Genomic DNA, 20,603 nt, shown 5'->3' with positions numbered 1-20,603 from the left:
GTAATATTAGGATGTGTCCCATCTAACCAGCTAGATTCGTATTGGGCCTGTTCGGCTGCCCGTTAAGGCGGCTGGGCTGCAGGCTGCAGCAGCTTAAACAGAACTACTATTGTTGATTCAGTTTTTGCATACATGAGATGCAGCGCTGCGGCTGCATAGCAATGGCAGCCGAACAAAGCCATTAGTAGGATGTATCTTATTAAACAAAAACTCTTTATATTTTAGGATAGAGGAGAACCTTTTCCTTAATATAGAAGTAGTATGAAAAACATATATGTTCCTCGGAAAAAAAATGATATATACGCGCTTTGATTATTTGGCAAAAGTTTTTGCATTTTTACCATACTTTTTTCAATTTGCATTTTTTTTTAACCATACTTGTGATACTACGAATGTGCTTTCTTGACATGAATACAGCCATGCACCCTACTTTTGCAGTGGAGCACACACCAAAAAAAAAAAATCACATCATCAACACGGACTTGTGTTGCCCCTGCTGGAGTGGTCCAGTTATAAAACCCTTAAAAAGCCATCAGATCATCACTTCGAACTAAGCAAGGCCTCTTGCCTCCTCCCGCCGGCGTCGCCTCGCCTCGCCTCGGCTTCCAATGCCAACCACTGCCGCGGATCTCATTTAAATCTGAACACATTTTAGTTGATTCTAAACATTTTATATTAAAAGTTGTCTCAGATTACGGAAATTGAAAAATTTTCAAACAGTTTTAAATTCAGACAATAGTGTTTCAAAATTTATTTATTTTTTTGAAAACATGGAATGTATTTGATTTGCGTAATTTGGGACAAGTTTGAATTTTGTAAAATATGTTCAAATTCATGCAAAATGTGTTGAAATTTAATACAGTTGTTTAAATTAAGACAATAGTGTTTCAAAATTTATTTATATTTTTGAAAAAATGGAATGCATTTGATTTCCGTAATTTGGGACAAGTTTTGAATTTTGTAAAATATGTTTAAATTCAAGCAAAATGTGTTGAAATTTAAAATTTGCAAGGTGATTCAAGGGTAAAATCATCTTTTGCAAGGTTTTATTGCTTCATTGTGGTCGAAGTGTCTTTTGGCAAATAAGCATAAAACTAGAACGTCCTATGACAAACCACGGAACTAAATTATATATCCTAAAGCGGCCGCGAATTTAGTTTGTCCTAAAGTAAATTTTGCCTATTATAAACATAGCTAATGAAATGCTCCTAGAGGAATTTCTTTTGTAGCAACAACTGTAATGTAGTCATGAATTAGGATATATTTTTGTTGTACTTTACTCATCAAATAGTATAAATAAATGGGCACCCGATCATAAGATAAATGTAGATGCGGATGAATTGATTAACACACATGTATCACCTTTTCCGTGTGTTGTCACTACTACGTGAAAGATTTTACCGAACAATAGACTAATTTGTTTCCAAGGGGCCCATAAGTGCAACCGCACAGAAAAATGAGGGACGGGCATCAGGGAGTCGCCCACACAGAAAAATCTATTTTCCGCACGCCTGTTAAGTGACCCGCACACGAAAATAGCCCACCCCACGTGCTGGCATCCTTATCCTCTCCCTCTCCACCTCACGGGCGCATACGTGCAGCCATTATTGCGCCCTCCCCCCACCATCCTCCCATCCTCCCCCTCCCTCTCACTCTCACTCTCACTCTCACTCTCCTCCTCCCCATCCTCCCATCTCCCTCTCCCTCCTCCTCGGCGACGCCAGGGCCCTCGATTAGGGCAGCGGAGGTGGCGGCATCGATGGCGGCGGCGGCATCAGCGGGCGCCGCGGCTGCATCGGCGGCAGCATCAGCGGGCGCCGCGGCTGAATCGGCGGCGGCATCGGCGGGCGCCGCATGGGCATCGTCGGCGGCATCAAGGAGTGTGGCGGCGCGACATCGGCTACGGTGGTGGCGGTGGAGCGGATTCATCTCCGGCCGCCGCGTGGAGGCTGGATCCGTCGCCGGCCGCCGCGGGGAGGCTGGATCCGTCGCCTGCCGCCGCGGGGAGGCCGGCTCCGTCACCGGCGACCGCGGGGACGACGGCGGCGGGTCTCGGGCAAGGCCACGCCGACGACGGTGGTGACGGCGACATTGACGACGGGCAAACTTCCTCGACTACGACGTCTACGACCTCGAGCGCCGCCATGGCAAACTTCCTCGACTACGACGCCTACGACCTCGAGCGCGGCGGCCAGGCCGAGGTGGCGGCGGTCGGGCGCAGCGGCGGCCTGGGCGAGGCGGCGGCGAGCAGCGAGGCAAGGCTTCATCATGCGCTCGTCGTCCTCCTCCTGGTCGTCGCGTGCGTCGTCAAGGGAGCGATGTGGCGGCCGGCGGCGATTTTTGCTCTTTTTTTTTAATTTTTTGGTTTTTTTTCCGTGCGGGTGGTATAACACAACCGCACGGGATAATTGATTATCCCGTGCGGTCGGCCCGCCCGCACGCGAAAATACTGATTTTCCCAGACACTCGGCTGCAGACGGGCCGAACAACCGCATGGAAAAATCACATGTAGGTCAGGGTAGCATATCATAAATTTTGCAAAATTTGTGTGGCATGGTTCAAATTTTTCCTATTTAAAACCTAACGGATGGACTTATACACCTCCGACCTCACCACCACACCACATGTGCTTTCTCTACTTCGGGTTGTATAACTACGCTTGTTGTTCCAAAAAAAAAAGACTAATTAATATTCACTAAATAAAAGAAACGTAAATTACACATTGAATCTTCTTCAACTTTGTATGGTTTAGTTTCTGCCAAGCTTGCAGAAGAATCATCATAGAGTTATTAGACATGCGCATATTTGGCTCAACATATTCTGTATTTCCATTTCGTAATCCAATATATTCTCTTTATGAGATCTAGAAATGCCAATTTACTTTTCCATGATGTTATTATCTAAAAATAAACTTTTCTGTGATGTACTCCCTTTGTTTTAGGTTATAAGACGTTTTGACTTTAGTCAAAGTCAAACTGTTTTAAGTTTGACTAAGTTTATAGATAAATATAGTAATATTTATAATACTAAATTAGTTTCATCAAATCAATAATTAAATATACTTTCATAATAAATTTATCTTGGGTTAAAAATGTTACTATTTTTTTTATAAACTTGGTCAAACTTAAAATAGTTTGATTTTGAGTCAAAATGTTTTATAACCTGAAATGGAAAGAATAACAAGCTAGTTTTGCATAAAAGAAGATTAGATTACTGAGAGCCATGTGTTACACATCAATCAATATATCTTGTACATCAATATATCGTTGTACCTACCACCTCATTGTACCTACCACCTCCTCCTCTCCTCCTCATTGTTAGTTCAATCAGATCCTGTGTTGGGTGCCTATAGCAATTGCAATTTTAGTATTTACGTTATCCACCGTTAAATCAAATCTTACACAACCACTGTTTATGAGAGTACAAATCAAGGCAAATACTATAACCCATACTAGTTTATTCCCCGCGCTTTCCTGTGGAAATTCCTAAGTAATTTTTAATATTTTTTAAATAATCGAGTTAAAAGTAAAAATTATAATAGTTATTAACAACAAATAAAACTGATTTATCAAACTATGTTCGGAGAGAAATACAATTAGTAGACTCTGTATGAGATTGTAGATGAAATATAATAGTCCGCACTTTGATTATACAAATGAATATATGTTAAATATTATAAAAATGAAGGATATATATGTTAAAAATATTATGAAAAATATGTGAAGGAAGATGATTGGATGTTAATTTGTAGAATTCAATGAATTATAGATGATGTTGCGTGCTTACATTAGTTTTATATGTAATTATTGCTTGTAAATGATAATGTGACATGTCTGCATGTTGAGCTTTAGAATTAGTGGGTTATAACTTTACAGTAAGATAGGAGTAGGCAGTTGCTATTTATATACATGTGGCTCAAATCTGACCATCTATTTGCTCGATCCAAAACCCACCATATCATCCGACTGCTAACGGGCGGCGGTAGCTATAGCAACCGCACCCGATCCAAAGTCTTGTTAGTTCTTCCCTAGCTAGCTATTTAAGCTGGTATATGCGATTCCATTTGGGAGCAATTCTGCGCGGCGATGAGGGCCCAACGACCGTCGTCGGCAGCTGCTGGCAATCCGGTGCTTGCTCTTCTGTTTCTATGGGTCCTTGGCTGTAAGTCCCTCTGGCACCTGCCTTGTTTTTCCAGATCTTTCTTTTTATATATCCACCTTCATGTTATACAGATGAAATTCAAATATTAAATGAATGATTTCAGGCTGTAAAATCTTGGTGTAACCCTTTCAGCGAAAAAGGAAGTGGTGGCATACAAATTTTCTAATTAACTTGCATGTTGTTGTTGCTGCGATTTTTTTTTAGGGGGACATGTAACGGCGGAAATTGATATCGCCAACATGACGGCGCTACATAAACATGTTTCGTTCTTCGACCGGAACAAGGATGGCATTATTACTCCGTCGGAGACCATTGAAGGTGATTAGATGTATTAAACAATGAGTTCCGAAAATATTGTGCTAGTTTGGCATGGAGAGATATGTACATATACATAAGTTCAAAACCGATATATATTTTACTCTAGCTACTCCTATATGATTTAAATTCAGAACTTCATTGTAGCAGCCATATATATAAAGCTAGCAAATGCATAGTTAAGGTAATGTTATTTAAGCCTGTAAGGATTATGTTATATTGAGCGCAAGCCATAGTGATAGGTGTGCAAAAACTCTGTGTTTTTTAAAAAATCTACCTCGAGATGTGTGGAGGAGAAGAGGAGACGCCAATCACAAAGAGGAGACGTGTGGTCCAGCTGCTTTGCTGGTAGTTATGGTTGGTGTTGCCACTATTGATACTGCCAATACGTGGCAAATGTGTGGACTCAATATATACGTTTTTCTGGTCCGCGCGAAAACCGTGGACTATCAGTGAAGTTTGACAAAATCTTATATAGAGCTTAAATTCAGCTTTTTTTAAAAAAACTTGGCATATGCGAAAACCACGGATTACGGCGAAGTTAAAAAAAATAAAAATAGTTTAAATTCAGTTTGATTTTTTTCTTAACTTGGCTGGCTTAATTATCGAGTGGTTTGTGATCTCGAGCCAACTCGAAGCCTTTGGTTACTGTTTCATAAACCTGCTCATATGGATGTTAAAAAAAACATAAGGCTCCAGTTTTAATTTACAGAATTTTATATTTACTTATAGGTCAATATAATAAGGCTTGAGAAAATTTGAGCTAAGGTGATCCCCTTACACCTGGTCTATGTTTGAATGAGCTCCTGATAGTGGTAAATACTCCCAAATCCTAGGATCCCCAAACACCAGTCTCCCCTAGACTATGAGACCTAATAACTATACAATCCAGACATTGAACTAGTACCTAGAACAAAGTTGGATAATTCTAACTTGTATAGATTCTTAATAATTGCTTCTCGTAATTGGGCTTTAGTTTTCGTGTTTGACAATAAATCTACTAGTTAGTTTTTTTTTTTTTGGGTTGAATGTTGGGGGAGGGGGGGTGTGGTTATATTTTTTTTATGGGTTGAATGTTGGGGGGGGTGGTTTACTTAGGTTATCGATCCATAGAACCATAGTGCAAAAGGTTGGACCAGCCACCCAACCAGCTGGTCATACTCTCGGTTCACCGGTCCCTCCGTTCCTCCGTTCAACAAGTGAACCACCCATTAAACTGAGGTTTAGTACTCTCTCTGTTTCATATTATAAGTCGTTTGACTTTTTTTCAAGTTAAACTTTTTTAAGTTTGTTCAAGCTTATAGAAAAAATAAAATAGTATTTTCAACCCAAAACGAGTATATTATCAAAATATATTCAATATTAGATTTAAAGAAAGTAATTTGATATTTTAGATGTTATTAATTTTTTCCTAATAGAAGTTTGACTAGGAGAAAAATTAGACGACTTATAATTATAGATGGCCAAATGGGCCGTACTGCCCGAGCATGATCCGGCCCGGGCGGAGATCAGTCGTGCCGGCACGACCTGACCTACACATCGGGCCGTGCCCGCCCACAGGCTACACCAACAGCCTAGGCACAATAAGACTCAGGCCATGCCGGCCCGGCCTGAAGACACGATGACCTATTGTGCTTGTCCATAGAATAAGTCTATTTTTCCTCCCTCATCACTTTGGGTAGTATCACATATGGCTAGAGTAAGTATATTTAGCATCCATCCTCTCTTTTGGGCCATGCCGTGTATGGCTGAATTAAGTCTATTTTAGGTCCCTCAACTATTTTCTTCCCTACTCACTGGCAGGGGTGGAGCTAATATAGCTAGGGGGTGCCCAGGAACCCGATTCAAAAAAAATTACCTATAGTTTATCTATTTTCGCCATATATATACCCCGTCAGTATAAACTTAGGCACCCGTATCAAGCTAAATTTGATTCAAACCAGAGTAAAGTAAGCGAGTGGAACCCCCCTTCATTTTATTCTAGCTCCGCCCCTGCTTACTGGACCGTGCCGTGCCAGTCATGGGCCTGACACCAATCGTCTTGTGCCGTGCTTGGGTCAAGCCAAATGGTAGTTCCGTGGATCGGCCCCTCGCGCCTTATTGCCATTTAATACTTATAATATGAAACACAGGTATTAGTTAACTACATTTAACATTTATACTATTTAGCAGTAAGTGGTCAACTGCCTACACTACTAGAGAAACGATTTTTAGCGACGTTGGCCTTTTATTTTTCCAGGCGGGTATAACCCTCGGAGTCAAATATCTGCCTACAAAAATATAAACCGGGGTGAACTTCCGTCATCCGCCTGCAAAAATCAATTTTTCCAGGCGGACCTCTTAAGTGATCTGCCTGAAAAAATTGATTTTCGCAGGCGGAACAGCCTGCAAAATCATGCCTCCACGAAAAAAAATCTAAGTCATCGAGTCCTTATCTTCTTCAACTCAACCCCTCCCCACCACTCATTCCCCCCCCCCCCCCCTCTCTCTCCCTCTCTCCCTCTCACGAGCAACAGGGCAATGGCGGCGGCAGTGGCTCCGACGAGCGGCGGTGTCGGCGGCGGCTCCGAGGAGTGGTGTGGGCGGTGGCTCCGCCCGCTCTCCTCGCCGCCTCCGCCACTTCCCCTCCTTGCCCCCTTCGCCGCCGACCATGACGAGCGATGACGACAGCTCGCTGCCTCCGCCGCCGGCTCCCCTCCTCGCCGCCTCCTCTGCTGGCCACGACGCGCGACGACGATGGCTCGCCTCCTCGCTGCCTCCGCCACCGGCATCCCTCCTCACCGCCTCCGCCACTGGCCACGACGTGCAATGCGCCGGCTCGCCTCCTCGCCGCCTCCGTCGCCAACTTCCCTCCTCGTTGCCTCCGCCGCCAGCCACGACGCGCGACGACAACGGCTCGCATCCTCGCCGCTTCTGCCGCCGCCGCCGGCTCCCCTCCTCGTCGATGCGACGATGACGACGAAGAACGCGCCGACGCGACGATGACCACATTGAGGCGACGACAACGTCGATGACTGCCGTGACGATGATGGCGGCGACGCGACGATGATGACAATGACGCCTGTGGAGGCCGGCAGAAGGAGGAGGAGAGGCGGTGGCTCAGATCCTCCCTCTCCTATGTGGGGTGGCGGACGGAGGAGAGCCGTCAGCCGGAGGGGGAAGCTGGTAGCGGTGCCCGTGGGTAGGGCTGCCGCCGGTGGGTAGGGGTGGTGGATTTTTTTTTATTTGCTGAGATGATTTTCGCAGGCGGGCACGTTGGTCCCCGATGGCTATCCCACCCACCACGGATCGATTATCGCATTTAGTGGGTCAAGTTTTGTTGGTGCGCTCGTTAAGCCAGCTCGGTTTATGTTAGATCATTTAATCACATGAGAAACCACCTGGTTATCCGGGTCACATCAGTTCAACTGCGATAATTGAGCTGCTCATGCTATTTGTTCCAGTTATTCCGTTCAACCGCCAGTTTGGTCCGAATTTCTTACTATATATGCTTATAACACAAGGAGAGTTAGATTATTTCACTCTTGTGCTTGGTTAATTAATTCATTCACGGATTAAGGTGGCCAAAATGCCTAACCTGAGTTTTGGATATTCACATGCATGAAAAATGATCACAATTGATGTGTGCATTAGCACATATTATTGGAACTAGTCTATATAAAATCACTACAAATTTATATCTTACTAACGTATACTGCTTAATTTGGATTGCAGGGATTGTTGCAATCGGTTGTGACTATGCATTTGCTAGAGACTTTGCCGCCCCTGTGCATGCTGGTCTTGGTCCTAAAACAAGCCCCGTACTCTCTCAATCCCTCTCATAACCCTAATTCTAAACAAATCATATAAAAATAATGACATGTTTATTATGAATTTGGTCCAAAATAGACTAACTAGATATGCTATTTAATTTATTGTACACACAAGGAAATAATTGACCAGATATTGTTTCCGTATTCAAATGTGCAGAAGGACGCACCATTACCTCACTTGTCGATATACATAAAGAACATCTATAAAGGAATGCACGGGAGTGACACAGGTGCACTAGATGCTAAAGGAAGGTAACACCAACCACATGCCTATATATACATATCTTACATAAGTGTTAGAAGATATCACATGATATCATATAATTAATGTCAAGCATATTAACAATAATATGTGATGCATATGTATCTAAATAGCAAGATAATTACATATTATTAGTTTAAATGCTTTAGGAGTACATACAAAAGAACTTTAGTGAGTTTTGAACATTTGCTTGATATACTCTATCTTTTGTTTAATAGGAAATACAACTTTTAGATGCATATTTTATTCCACTTTACATACATTAGTAATACTATACATGATTAATTAAGTTATGCCTTGGCAAAAATTCCTCCCACACACTCTTTTCTCGTACGGTATGTGTTGCAATTAATTCAGAGGTCATAATAGTAACACACTAATTTTTTCCTTAAATCAAAATGGTCATGGCATCATCCTACATTTATTCGAGTGTAATCCTATATACTTATATAGTTCATCCCCACTAAGTGTAATTAATGTTATTTTTCTCTTCTCTCATTAAGCCACATCACCTCAATTATTTCTAGCCTTTGAATAATATATTTATGGTTCAAATTATCACTTCTTTCTTGTCATGAAACCATGCAAAACTCAATTATTTTTGGACTCAAATTCCATAAGTATCAATTTGTTTTAATTTTAATAATTATATTGCATCTTATTTGCACATATTCAGTATGCGCGAGGCCTATTTAGGCCTGGTCTTTAGAATTAATTGCATGCTCTTTTTGAAGATTTCTACACTTTGTTTGGATCTATATATATATTAAACATGATGATTTTCAGGTTTGTTCCTGCAAAGTTTGAGGAAATTTTCTCGAAACACGCAAAAAATAGACCAGATGCATTAACATCCTTGGAGGTCAAAGAGATGATTCTAGCAAATCGAGATCCAGATGACCCACAATCATGGTAATTTTCTTAATATGTTTGGTCAGTTACTATCAATTGCTCCCCACACAAAAGAAAAAAAAACTGTCAATTACGTTCTTGGGGCAACTATAAGTTCATTTTTGACCATTGAACTGTATTCAAAGTATATCTTTTTACCTTAAACTTTCAATCACCATGTTTTGGTTGTCATAGTGGTGATTTTCAATGATGTGGTTTCCTAGTAGGAAAGTGGATTTATTTTTTAAAATAATAGGTAAAACCTGGCCTCTACACCAACACCAACATAGGTATATGCTGCCAAAAGTAGGAAAGTGAATGACACTTAGATGGTGTTCATTTCTCCTAAAGATGAATATGAAGATGAAGATTAAGTTTTTTACGCAAAACGAGGTGGTATTAACGTATGATTGATTGAGTTTTAATTATTACAAACTTGAAAACTAGATTAATACGATATTTTAGAATAACTTTCATATAGAAAGTTTTCGCACGAAACGCACCGTTTAGCAGTTTGAAAAGTGTGCCACAAAAATCTTAATTTTCATCCAACTCTTGTTGAAGAAAAGAACGGGACTAATTTGCTAACAAATATTACCACTTGCCTAAGTTGAGGCGATCACATTATTGGCCACACCTTATCAAATCTAAGGGAGCATCGCCACACTTCTTTGAGTCAATGACACGTGAGACCTAGTTTATTAGAAAAGAATCTTGCCATAATTGTGGCTACAACCAAACAGAATGTGGTCAAACTGTGGTTGGCAACCAAATACCCCTTTAGATATGTAAATGAAACCCTTATCTATCTGTTCTAAAACCATAATAAATACAATTGAGGATGTTAATTCTACTGGTTTTGAAGTTGAACATGAAAGGAGGATTGTTGTCTTAATATATAGATCTTCCATTCTAAAAACATCCTTTTAAGCCGTTATCCATATCAAATGAAAAAGAAAATGCATGCTCTTAGTTGATGCTATAAGTTCTTGGTTTTCATTAAAACAAAATTAAAGTTTCTAACAAAAATGGTTACCTGTGATTACTTAAGTTTAATTACACCTTTTCCTTGAAAACACAGGGCTGCACCTATACAGGAGTGGGGGCTAATTTATGGTCTTGCAAGTGATAAGAACGGATATTTTCACAAGGATAGTGTGAGAGGTATATATGATGGTAGTGTGTTCGTCAAGTTGGAGGAAGAGAGGGCATCTTCACAAAGTACAGTTTGCCGGAGCCTATCATTTAGGAGTACTGTATAAAGTAATTGGGAAATGAAGTTATCCCAAATACATTGTATTGCATCATAGGTATTGTTCGTGTACTTACAAAATGCCATATTTGGAGAAGCACTGGTGTATGGTAGTGGAGTTATAGTTGCATGACTTTAATCATTATGATTTAAATCTTGGTTTATATGAATATTATGTATATACGGATGCACTCTTAATAAGATTTGAGAAAACCTATTTTATATCATTAAGTTTGTCCTAGTGCAACGATTTGCCATTAATATTATCTTTTTGAACATATATAAATGCTCATATCATATACATTTACAATCTGCCACAGCATATGGCATATCCTACTAACTAAATAACAGGTGATCGCCATCTCTTATCACTTCAATGTCCTCAACCTCGGCTCCTTCCACAGTGAGGATCCCTCTCACGGCCTTCCCAAATTTCTTTTCTGAAAGTTTCATCAGTTCTTGCATCGAATCTGGGAGTAAGACGAGCTTCCCCGGCGAAGGATGCAGTGCTGTGCTAGTCGCGTTGGGAAGTTGCTCATGAATAACAACCCGTTTGGGTTCTTTGCATGGTAACATTTTGTGAGCGGCCTCTTTTGATTCATCTACAGCAACCTCGGTTGCCCTTCTCAAAACCATTGAGTTTCCATTCCAAAGATGATCGCTGACAAAAGCCACATCCTTTGTTTGCACCTTCAGAGACTCAAGGTACTGAATAAAATTGGAGAACACGATGTACCCATCTGCGGTGTTAGGCCGGACAGCCTGAAGCAGATGGATATGGCTTATGCGGACAACCTGGGTGAGTCTCCTGCTCCGGATGGTGAATGGTTGCGGAATGCTGAACATCACCCCGATTTCCCCTGCCATGCCCCGAGGTCCTATTCTCTTCACATGCTTCTCTGTCCCATCTGCAAGGGTTGTCAATGCCTCCACTTCGCCAGAGATGATGATATAACAGTCCGTCGAGGTCTCATTCTCTAGGATAACATTAGCCTTGGGGGGAAAGAATTCTGCTTTCATCTCCGCGACCAGCTGCACAATGAGGCTGTCGGAGACTCCCTGGAATAGGTAGCAGCTCTCGATAGCACTCTTGAACATGTGCTTCATGACGCCCGACCGCACAGCCTTGGGCAGCTCTGACAACATCTCCTGCTGCAGCTGCTCATCTGTCCTGAACCTGAGCTGCACGCTGGCCAACATCTGCTCCCTCATCGCCTCTGGCAGCCGGTTCATTCTCCCGAACTCCGACACCCGCTGCACCATGTCCCTCATCTTGAAGGTGTTGGAGGTTTCACGGACAACGAGGTTGGTGATGTTGCCGATGATGTAGGATGTGAGGCCCATGTTGAAAAGCATGAAGGCTATGCTGAAAAGCATCTCGCCAATGTTGGTGGCATGTAGGTCACCGTAGCCGACCGTGGCAAGCGTGGTGATGGACCAGTACACTGCACAGGTGTAGCAAAACCACACGCTTCGGTCCTCAAAGCTATGGATCTGGCTGCCTATCCATGTAAGCTCCTTGATCTTGTAGTTGAATGCCATCCACAGGTAGATGCAAGCGGCAAAATGCAGCGCAAACAGTGTCACACAAAGGAGCTTGATAAGCCTGGTCCACAAATAGTTGAATCTGATGTCCTTCTCCACCCTCGCAAAGAGCTTGCTGACGCGCCGTAGTCGCCAAAGACGGAGAAGATTGAGGAGCCCCCACAGTCCTTGTCTTTTGCCAGTCACAAGCTGGTAGATTATTTGTAAAGGAATCGTCGAGGCCACATCCAGAGCGAAACACGGCCGTTTCAGGTACCTCATTGTGATCTTCCTGCGGTCAGTTATGAGGAGGCCGGTGGAGGTGTCACGGTATGCGACGAAGAAGGATAAGGCAATGTCAATGGCGAAGAAGACATCGACCACCAGGTCTGTGACAACAAGAGCAATGGAGGCTGCCTTCTCCATGGACAGCTCGAACGGCGATGCCCATGCCGAGTACAACACCAGCATGATCAGGAACATGTGCCACCACCTGTAGCTGCAGCTGTGAGGGTTAATGACAAACCGTCCTAGCGAAGGAGATGCTTCACCAAATGCCGGCCGGAGAAGCTCGCTTCTAGCGGCCATGGCGGGGCTCATCGTTACTGGTAGTATTGTCACCGATGTGCTGCCTTGTCTTGTCATTCTTCCACCTTATTTGTTGGTGTTCTTTTCAAGTTGATGTAGTTTTATACTCAAAATCCTCCTAGACAAAGTAGAAGTGAACCTCCTAGTTCCTCTAGAACTCAATCTTCAATCTCTAAATAAAAACCGCAGCCAACTCCAACCGAGTCGGACTGCAAATCGTTCTTGCCTCCTGCCGCGTGGGCCACCTGGGCCGACTCGGCCTGCCATCCAACCGAGTCGGACTCGGACTGCCGCTTGCCACCCGAACAACCTGCTGTCTGTCGGCCTGCCTCCATGCACACGCCAAGCTCGCTCCTGGACCAACCAGCCAACGCCAACACAACCAAAAGCAAGCTAGCTGTATAGTACGCATACATGTGCATGCTACAGTACCCGAAGCACTGTAGCACCATATATACTCCCTCCGTCGAAAAAAAAGGCAAACCCTGATTTCTGTGTCAACGTTTGACTGTCCGTTTTATATGAAATTTTTTTATAATTAGTATTTTCATTGTTGTTAGATGATAAAACATGATTAATACTTTATGCGTGACTTATCTTTTAAATTTTTTTCATAATTTTTTCAAATAAGACAAACGGTCAAACGTTGGACACGGAAAGCAGGGTTTGTCTTTTTTTGGGACGGAGGGAGTACTCCTCTCCAGTTTCTTCGAATCTCCTTCACGAAAACCGACGCTTGCACGCATACCTCGTGAAGCCCGTTACGAAAATCTCTCCCACATGATATTCATCCACCATGTGCCATCTCGTATCCAACTTCGTCATCCAGTATCCTTGACCGTCTGCATCTCAATTCCTCCCTGAGTCTAGTCTCGATCCCACCGTTGACCGAAGTTGACCCCAAGAATCCTAACTCTAGTCACCTTCTCACGTGGTATCCCGACTGCACTAGACCTCTGCACTACTCTGAGCATAGTCCTGGTCCTCACCATTGACCAAGGCTGACCTCAAGTCACCTGCACACAATCAGACAAAACAACCATTTCTGAGCACAGATATCACAACCTGATCCACATTAGTCACACGCACTCACACCAACATCCACACATCTTTTCAAACCACTTCATTGATTAAATCATTTGCATAGCCAATTGTTCATCACAAAATATTAATCATGACAATGATTTCACAATCTCCCCCTTGATGAACACATTGGCACCAAAATATAATTTTGTGTTCTTGAAAAATAAAAACAAAAATCACAAAAGTGAAAAAGAAAAACTCTCCCCCTTTTTAAAAGAAAGAATTTCTCCCATCAATTTTGCAATCAAAGTACAAAATCGGCTATTTTTAAAATCAAAACAATTCAATTCTCCCCTTTCAAGAAGCATACATTTTGTATATTTCACTCCCTTTGACAATAATTTCACCAAGAATAAATGCAATGATGTCATGATTGCCACTTGTAATAACCAATTTTTTTTATTTTCTATTTTCTATTTTTTTTCCGAGAGCTTTGAAGTGTACCTAAAGCAATTCAAGGTCATGTTTTGGAATACAAGAGAGATAAATTCATTAGCTAGTTAACAAGCATGCATCGTAGTATAAACATGAATCAAATATATTACAATTAAGCTCAAATTAGCAATAAAGATTCATGATTTCAAACGATTTATAATGCAACATATTCACAAGCACATAGGTTGAAAGAATAGCCCCTATATATAAACCTATTGCAATATTACTCTTTCTCAAATTAGATCCATCACAAACATAACCAAGAGAATTTTCAACATTTATTTGAACTCTTTTTTTTTAATTATTCCGAGTACGTCCTTATCGTCAAGACTGTTTTCAGAGATTCGGCACCCAATATTTTTGCTCACATTGAATACGTCCTTGTCATCGAGTCTGTTTCTAATAGCACGAATAGCACGACGCAATCTGAACGCAAGACAGCATCGAGAGAGACTATCTTGGCGAGATGCGCAAGCGACGACATGATTGTAGAGACAAGCTGCTGCTATGTGCTATGTGTGTGTCGAACCACACACACCGTATAGTAGTAGGCAGTGGATCCATCGTGTCGCGCAGTCTGCGACGGACTCCCAAATCCCAAATGCGAGAGCGTTTCGGATTCCTGCTGCTGGTGGTGGGGAGTTGGACGTGGCCGGGAGCAGGGTTTACCTTACCGCCGGTAACCGCGGGGTTACCGCGGTTACCGGGCTTACCGCGGAGTATGGTGATATAAATACCGTGGTAACCTCCTTAAATTCAAATAAATTTTAAAAATAATTTGAATTTTTGATAAATTTTGCACGGTTTTTCACGGTTACCGCGGTTACCGCGCGATAACCGTGCTTACCGCCGGGGCACGGTAACCCCGGCCCCGGCGGTTTGGGAAACCCTGACGGGGAGAGAGCCAGAACTCGTGCTTGGACCTTGACAGAGGTCGCGAGGTTGTCGCGCTCGGTGGCGGCGGCCGCGAGCTCCTCGCCGTGAGGTGAGGGTGAGCCGCCACTCGGGCTGGCCACCCTTGCTGCACTCCCCCGCCGCCGGCGAAGTGACCCACGCGGCTCCGCCGCCATCGTCGCCACCCCAGCGCTAGGGGTTTGGAAATTTCGAAACAGGGGATTGCCATTAATATTATCTATTTCTATAATATAACAATGATTTCATCAATTGTTTTAATACGTTATTGTGTTAGGCCATTATTTCAAAATACCCAAAATATCCTTTTGGACATACAAGTTAATAATTGTTTTATCCTATTAGAAGTTTCAAAGAAATATGATTTTTTAGCTCTTAAAACGTGGAAGTTTGTGTATAAGTTTCAAGTTTTTTTGCATCTTTAATTTTTATTAAAATATGCTTTATTTCTTATATGCTATGTATAAAATACATTTTTGTGTTGTTGGGTCGTTCTTCAAAGCCAATTAAAGTTTAGTCAAAATGCTAGCATGGGTTCCTCGTGTGACATGTTGGCAATCTTCGATTTCCTTCTTGTGCTGTGCAGCTTGCATGCTACTCCCTCTGTCCCATAATATAACAATCTAGAACTGGATGGGATGTTTCATAGTACAATGAATCTGGACATGCATCTGTCCAGATTCGTTGTACTATGAAATGTCTTATCCGGTCATAGATTGCAATATTATGGGACTGAGGGAGTAGATTGCTAGTATGTCTCATTGCCTGCGCCCTGCCGGGAGTGAGGCGCTAGCCGGAGCCTGCGAACCGGTGGAATTTTTTTTATTTATAATTTTTTTTATTAAAAGTTTTACAAAAATAATTTTCCATTTTGAAAATTAACGGAAATAGTCGCCTACCGCCCTCTGGGAGGGCGATTTTTAAAAATCGCCCTCCCAGAGGGCGGCGAAACTGACGTGGCAGACGGCCGTTCGCTCTCGGGCGACGGCCGTCAACGAAATTTGCAGGCGGCCCCCTTGCCGCCCTCCGCGAGGGCGATTTTCTACTGTGCGGGGGGCCGCCTGCAAATGGGCGGCGAGGGGGGCAGGGAATTTTGCAGGCGGCCCCCTTGCCGCCCTCCGCTAGGGCGATTTTGCACTGTGCGGGGGGCCGCCTGCAAATGGGCGGCGAGGGGGCATGGAATTTTGCAGGCGGCCCCCTTGCCGCCCTCCGCTAGGGCGATTTTGCACTGTGCTCTATATTTTTTTTATATAAATATCAATAGTTATCAAATCTTTTTATATTGAAAACTATACAAGATTAAAATCTCCAAGACTGGTAAAATACAATTTTATTATTTTTTAGGGCATATTTGGAATGTTACCGTACAAATATTTTGTTAATGCCAAAATATAAGCAAGTTTTGGCACTACCAAATATTTGGTAAGGTAAAATTGCATTTGATCATATTTGGTTTGCTGCCAAAATGTAAAATTGTAGTGAAGAATGTTGTACATAATCTCAATTGTAGATTACGTATTACCAATTAATAGGCTTCCATTTTCATGTGTGCTGTTGTGGACTGTGCGCGCTACTGGATATGGCACTACCGTGAAGCGCCGAAAGTGTGTTGTTGTGAGCATAAGTTGTTCGAGCACAATACGAATGAAAAGAACTACGTAGACGAGACAAACACAAGTAGTACTGCAGTAGTAATAGCAAAAGTAGTACTGCTTTACAAGTTTGTAAGCCAAAAGAAACGGTCACATAAGGACTGAAGAGGTAGAACACTACTGACGAGGCCTCTTACCCCTGTCCCTCCTACCCTGCGCCCTAATGTGCCCCTGGGAGTACGTGAGTCGGTCCGGGGGTACGGCACGGCCAACCCGTCCTGCCTGTACAGGTGTGACCTCTGGCTGCTCCTGAGTGTGCGCCTCTGGAGCTCCTCCAAGCTGAGAGGAGCCTAGTACGTCCTGGTGGTCTGCACCGTGCAAGTCGTCGTCGTAGAACTGGCTAGTAGGACCAGTCCTACCGGCGTGAGACGAAGAGGCCCCAGTACCGAAGATCCCGGCTGCAAATCCTGCTGGACAAGGACCATCAGTTTCGTACAGGTATTTAACAGTATTAATAAAAAGTAAAGTACCGTGTGGGTGAGGGATCGACGCTCCGTGAGAGGAAGAGCTGGCGAACGCGCCCGAAGAGGTGGCGAACGCCCCTGCGGAGCTCGCGGAAGCGCCGGTCGTGCCTGCGAACGCGCTCGAAGGCATACGAGGTCCTGCGATGAGGAAACGTGCAGTTAAATCATGGTGACACATTCGTGCAAAAGCTGAAACAAAAATGAACTAATATCTGGGCTGAACTGTACCGTGCGAAACCGGTGCTGTAGGTCGCACTGCTCCGAAGCTAGGGGCGCTCGAAGACAAACGAGGTCCTGCTCCGACGGTAGGACCGCGAGGCCGTGGGTGTACCGGACCAGCTGGAGGTACGACGTCCACGGCGCTGCGGCAGGAGAAGACGCGCATGACCGCACGCATCTTCTCCTGCATCCGGTCGAAGGTCGACCTCTGCTCAACGTCAGTCAAGTGCAAACCTCTGCTCAACCTCACCTGGACTGCGGTGATATCGGCACTGATATCCCGTGCCGCATCAGCCTATGCAAGATGGAAATAAAAAATTCAGTAGTTGTCCTATATTATGCAAGATAAATGACATAATTGTTGGAAGTAATACAAATTGGACGTACCGCCACGAAGTAGTCTCGGTCACGGTGCGTGGGATACGCGTCCGTGACAGCGGCAACGTGCGGCTCTGGGGCGTCTGGAGTGAAGGTCACACGCGCACGAGTGCGAGGAAGGTACCAGCGAAGGTAGTCACGGTAGTTCTCCTCCGTGTGTGGGAAGAGCTCGTTGATCACCTCCTCTGTAGCTAACACCCAGTCGTCAACGTACTGCTGTACACGTGGAGCCCAAAGTGCGCCTGCTAGCTGTCCCCGTCGAGTCAACCTGTGAAGAGAGGTAAATTGTATGGCTCGATGATGTAATTATCATAAAAATTTAGAAATGAACAATCCGAACATACGAGTGGTCGGCAGGGGGGACGGTCGGCTGCACGTTGCCCGGAAACACCTGCCTAAGTCCGAACTGTCTCATCACACGCTGCGGGCAGTGAGGCTCAACGAAAATGTCGAACACCATCGGCAGGATGGTGAGCCAGTAAGCCTGGTCGCGTGTGCACAAGGACGAAAGTCCTAGCGGTGCTCTCGCAGCGACGGCCTCTTCTGTGTACGGCTCCCAGATGACGTCGCTCGGCTGGAGACGGTCAAACTCGAACACGAAGTCCGGGTAACCACGTCTCACCTGGACGTGAGCGTAACGACGCTGCAATAAACATGATCGGAATTAGACATGTTATGTGAAGGAAAAAAAAAGAAGATGACTGATAAACTTATAACGCAGCGAAGTTGCACTAACCCCACGTCGACACCAGTAAGTCCCCATCGTGGGACCGTCCTCTGGCCACTGCGCGCTGCGACCAACCCCGTAGGGTGCGCTGTCCACCACTGGTCGTCCTATGGCAAACCTCTCGGCTGCCCAAAGCTGAAGCAACATAGGGCAGCCAGCGATGATCGCTCCCGCGTCAGTCTTCGTGCACGCCTCACAGAGGGCACGGTACGTGGCTGCTAGCACGGCAGAACCCCAGCTCCACTGCGGCACGTCCTGTGGCTGAGCATCCGCGATGGCCCGTGCGTAGTGGACCAGCCGGAAGTCCACAGCGTGCCCGTGGGTGCTAGTGAACATCACCCACCCGAACAACCACAACAGGTACGCCTCAAGGGAGCGTCGGACCGAGTAATCATCAGCGTCAGGGTGCAGAAGGTCCGCCTACAGTTAAGAATGAAATGTTAGTACAAAACACTCATCCGGTCGCAAATAATCATGTATGATAATAACATCTTATTTACTTACAGTGAACTGGAGCAACCAAGCCTTGCTAGGCCCGACTGTAGAGTACGGAGGAAGGGTGGTGGTCGGTCCTAGGTGTGGAAGGCGCATCACCTGCTCGAAGCGCGCAGTGATATCCTCCTTCCACCCAAAAACACCGTCGACGGGACCAACTGGTGCTCCCGCCAGCGGTAGCCCGAGCAGGTACGACACGTCCTGCAGTGTCGGAGCCATCTCCCCACAGGGAAGGTGGAACGTGTGCGTCTCAGGTCTCCAGCGGTCTACAAGAGCGGCAAGGAGTGACCGGTCTGCATCCCACCGCTTCGCTGGGTCACGGTCGTCCGCCGCCGCCTCAACAAGCCTACAAAGTGGTAGAAGGCCTGCCGCACGCAACCTGTATAGAGCAAACTTCAAACATAAGTGCAAAACAAAGCAAAGTTGAGTTCAAATGTGAACATACGCGTACCAAGGAACGTGACGGGGGTCGACACGCAACCACTCGCGCGACGTGCGTGGACGGAAGGTGCCGAGCTGTGCACCCTCGACTGCTGACAGGAACGAGCGGTGGTTCCTGTCAATCCCACGGTTCAACAGCGCCGGTGTGTCGTACGCCATACCTGCATCAAATAGGTTGATCAGAAACATATAAATAATTAGTTCAACATAAGTAATAAATGTTCATAAGCGAATTACTAACACATATTAAACAAGAGTACAAACAAACAAAAGTGTTTAGTCCGAACACTCATCACGATAACATTATGATACAACACCGAATAGTTCGCAATAGTACTAGTACAACAATAGTCGGAGGTACTCAGTACAACAAGATTGAATTGAAATTACACGATAGAAGTATTTAGTCCGAACACTCATTACATCATTTTATTTCCTAAATCGAAAGCATTGTTACACCATGGAATCGCCTGCTGCGCGACGACGCCTTGGCCTTGCGCGCCTGCTTGTTGTTCCTTCACCAGTTGGTCGCCTACCATCACTTGCCTGTCCAGATGGACTAGCATCAGCGCCGCTTGGAACTTCTGCATTCTTCGGGCATTTCTTGTAAGTATGGCCGCGCAGATCACACTTGCTGCAGCGTAAATTCCTCCCACCTGCTTCTGACTCATCCATATCATTTCTGATGCGTCTAGTTTGGCGTCGACCCTTTTTCACCCTTAACTTAGATGGATCTGGAATATAAAAAACTTGGGCACTCAGCGTTGTGTAGGATCCTGAGATCCCGAACCCATATATCTCCTCACTCCATGTATGAAAGATTGCTTCTTTCCTGAAATAATTTGAGACGTACACATTGGGAGATATGCCACAATCACCGGCAGCAGCAAGAACGTGTGAGCAAGGAAGGTGATGAAGCTTCGGCTTCATACAACTGCAGGTACATCCACCATCCGCCTTCAAGACACATTCCTGCACGGCTTGCTTGCGAT

General features: G+C 44.5%; 3 protein-coding genes across 3 annotated transcripts; 1 reads left to right on the top strand and 2 right to left on the bottom strand.

The window, feature by feature from the left end:
* The first annotated feature begins 3,932 nt into the window (after window positions 1-3,932).
* Window positions 3,933-10,934, top strand: LOC4340663 (probable peroxygenase 4). Its single transcript, NM_001425700.1, has 6 exons — window positions 3,933-4,161; window positions 4,366-4,479; window positions 8,191-8,276; window positions 8,446-8,540; window positions 9,337-9,462; window positions 10,523-10,934. Exons 1-6 carry the CDS (start codon window positions 4,086-4,088, stop codon window positions 10,701-10,703), a joined length of 678 nt encoding a protein of 225 aa, NP_001412629.1. The 5' UTR covers window positions 3,933-4,085; the 3' UTR covers window positions 10,704-10,934.
* A 95-nt stretch (window positions 10,935-11,029) lies between these two features.
* LOC107276707 (potassium channel KAT4) lies at window positions 11,030-12,979 on the bottom strand. The gene has a single exon (XM_026026377.2). The coding sequence runs from the start codon at window positions 12,860-12,862 to the stop codon at window positions 11,030-11,032; it is 1,833 nt and encodes a 610-aa protein (XP_025882162.1). The 5' UTR covers window positions 12,863-12,979.
* Window positions 12,980-16,908: 3,929 nt separating this feature from the next.
* On the bottom strand, window positions 16,909-18,606 carry LOC136357129 (uncharacterized). The gene is made up of 4 exons (XM_066311905.1): window positions 18,293-18,606; window positions 17,958-18,216; window positions 17,580-17,865; window positions 16,909-17,489 (listed from the first exon to the last, which is right to left on the bottom strand). Exons 1-4 carry the CDS (start codon window positions 18,406-18,408, stop codon window positions 17,005-17,007), a joined length of 1,146 nt encoding a protein of 381 aa, XP_066168002.1. The 5' UTR covers window positions 18,409-18,606; the 3' UTR covers window positions 16,909-17,004.
* Window positions 18,607-20,603: the final 1,997 nt, after the last annotated feature.

The sequence above is a fragment of the Oryza sativa genome, chromosome 6 (assembly GCF_034140825.1).
Source record: "Oryza sativa Japonica Group chromosome 6, ASM3414082v1".
NCBI classification, from domain to species: Eukaryota; Viridiplantae; Streptophyta; class Magnoliopsida; order Poales; family Poaceae; genus Oryza; species Oryza sativa.
The sequence above is the reverse complement of the archived record's forward strand: the minus strand, read 5'-3'. Positions and strand labels throughout refer to the sequence as shown.

Coding starts and splice junctions, on each gene's coding strand:
- LOC4340663 (NM_001425700.1), top strand. CDS start 4,086: ATGAGGGCCCAACGACCGTCGTCGGCAGCTGCTGGCAATCCGGTGCTT. Junction 4,162..4,365: donor GTTTCTATGGGTCCTTGGCT/GTAAGTCCCTCT, acceptor ATTTTTTTTTAG/GGGGACATGTAACGGCGGAA. Junction 8,277..8,445: donor TTGGTCCTAAAACAAGCCCC/GTACTCTCTCAA, acceptor TCAAATGTGCAG/AAGGACGCACCATTACCTCA.
- LOC107276707 (XM_026026377.2), bottom strand. CDS start 12,862: ATGACAAGACAAGGCAGCACATCGGTGACAATACTACCAGTAACGATG.
- LOC136357129 (XM_066311905.1), bottom strand. CDS start 18,408: ATGGTGTTCGACATTTTCGTTGAGCCTCACTGCCCGCAGCGTGTGATG. Junction 18,217..18,292: donor GTCCCCCCTGCCGACCACTC/GTATGTTCGGAT, acceptor CTCTCTTCACAG/GTTGACTCGACGGGGACAGC. Junction 17,866..17,957: donor ACCGAGACTACTTCGTGGCG/GTACGTCCAATT, acceptor CATCTTGCATAG/GCTGATGCGGCACGGGATAT.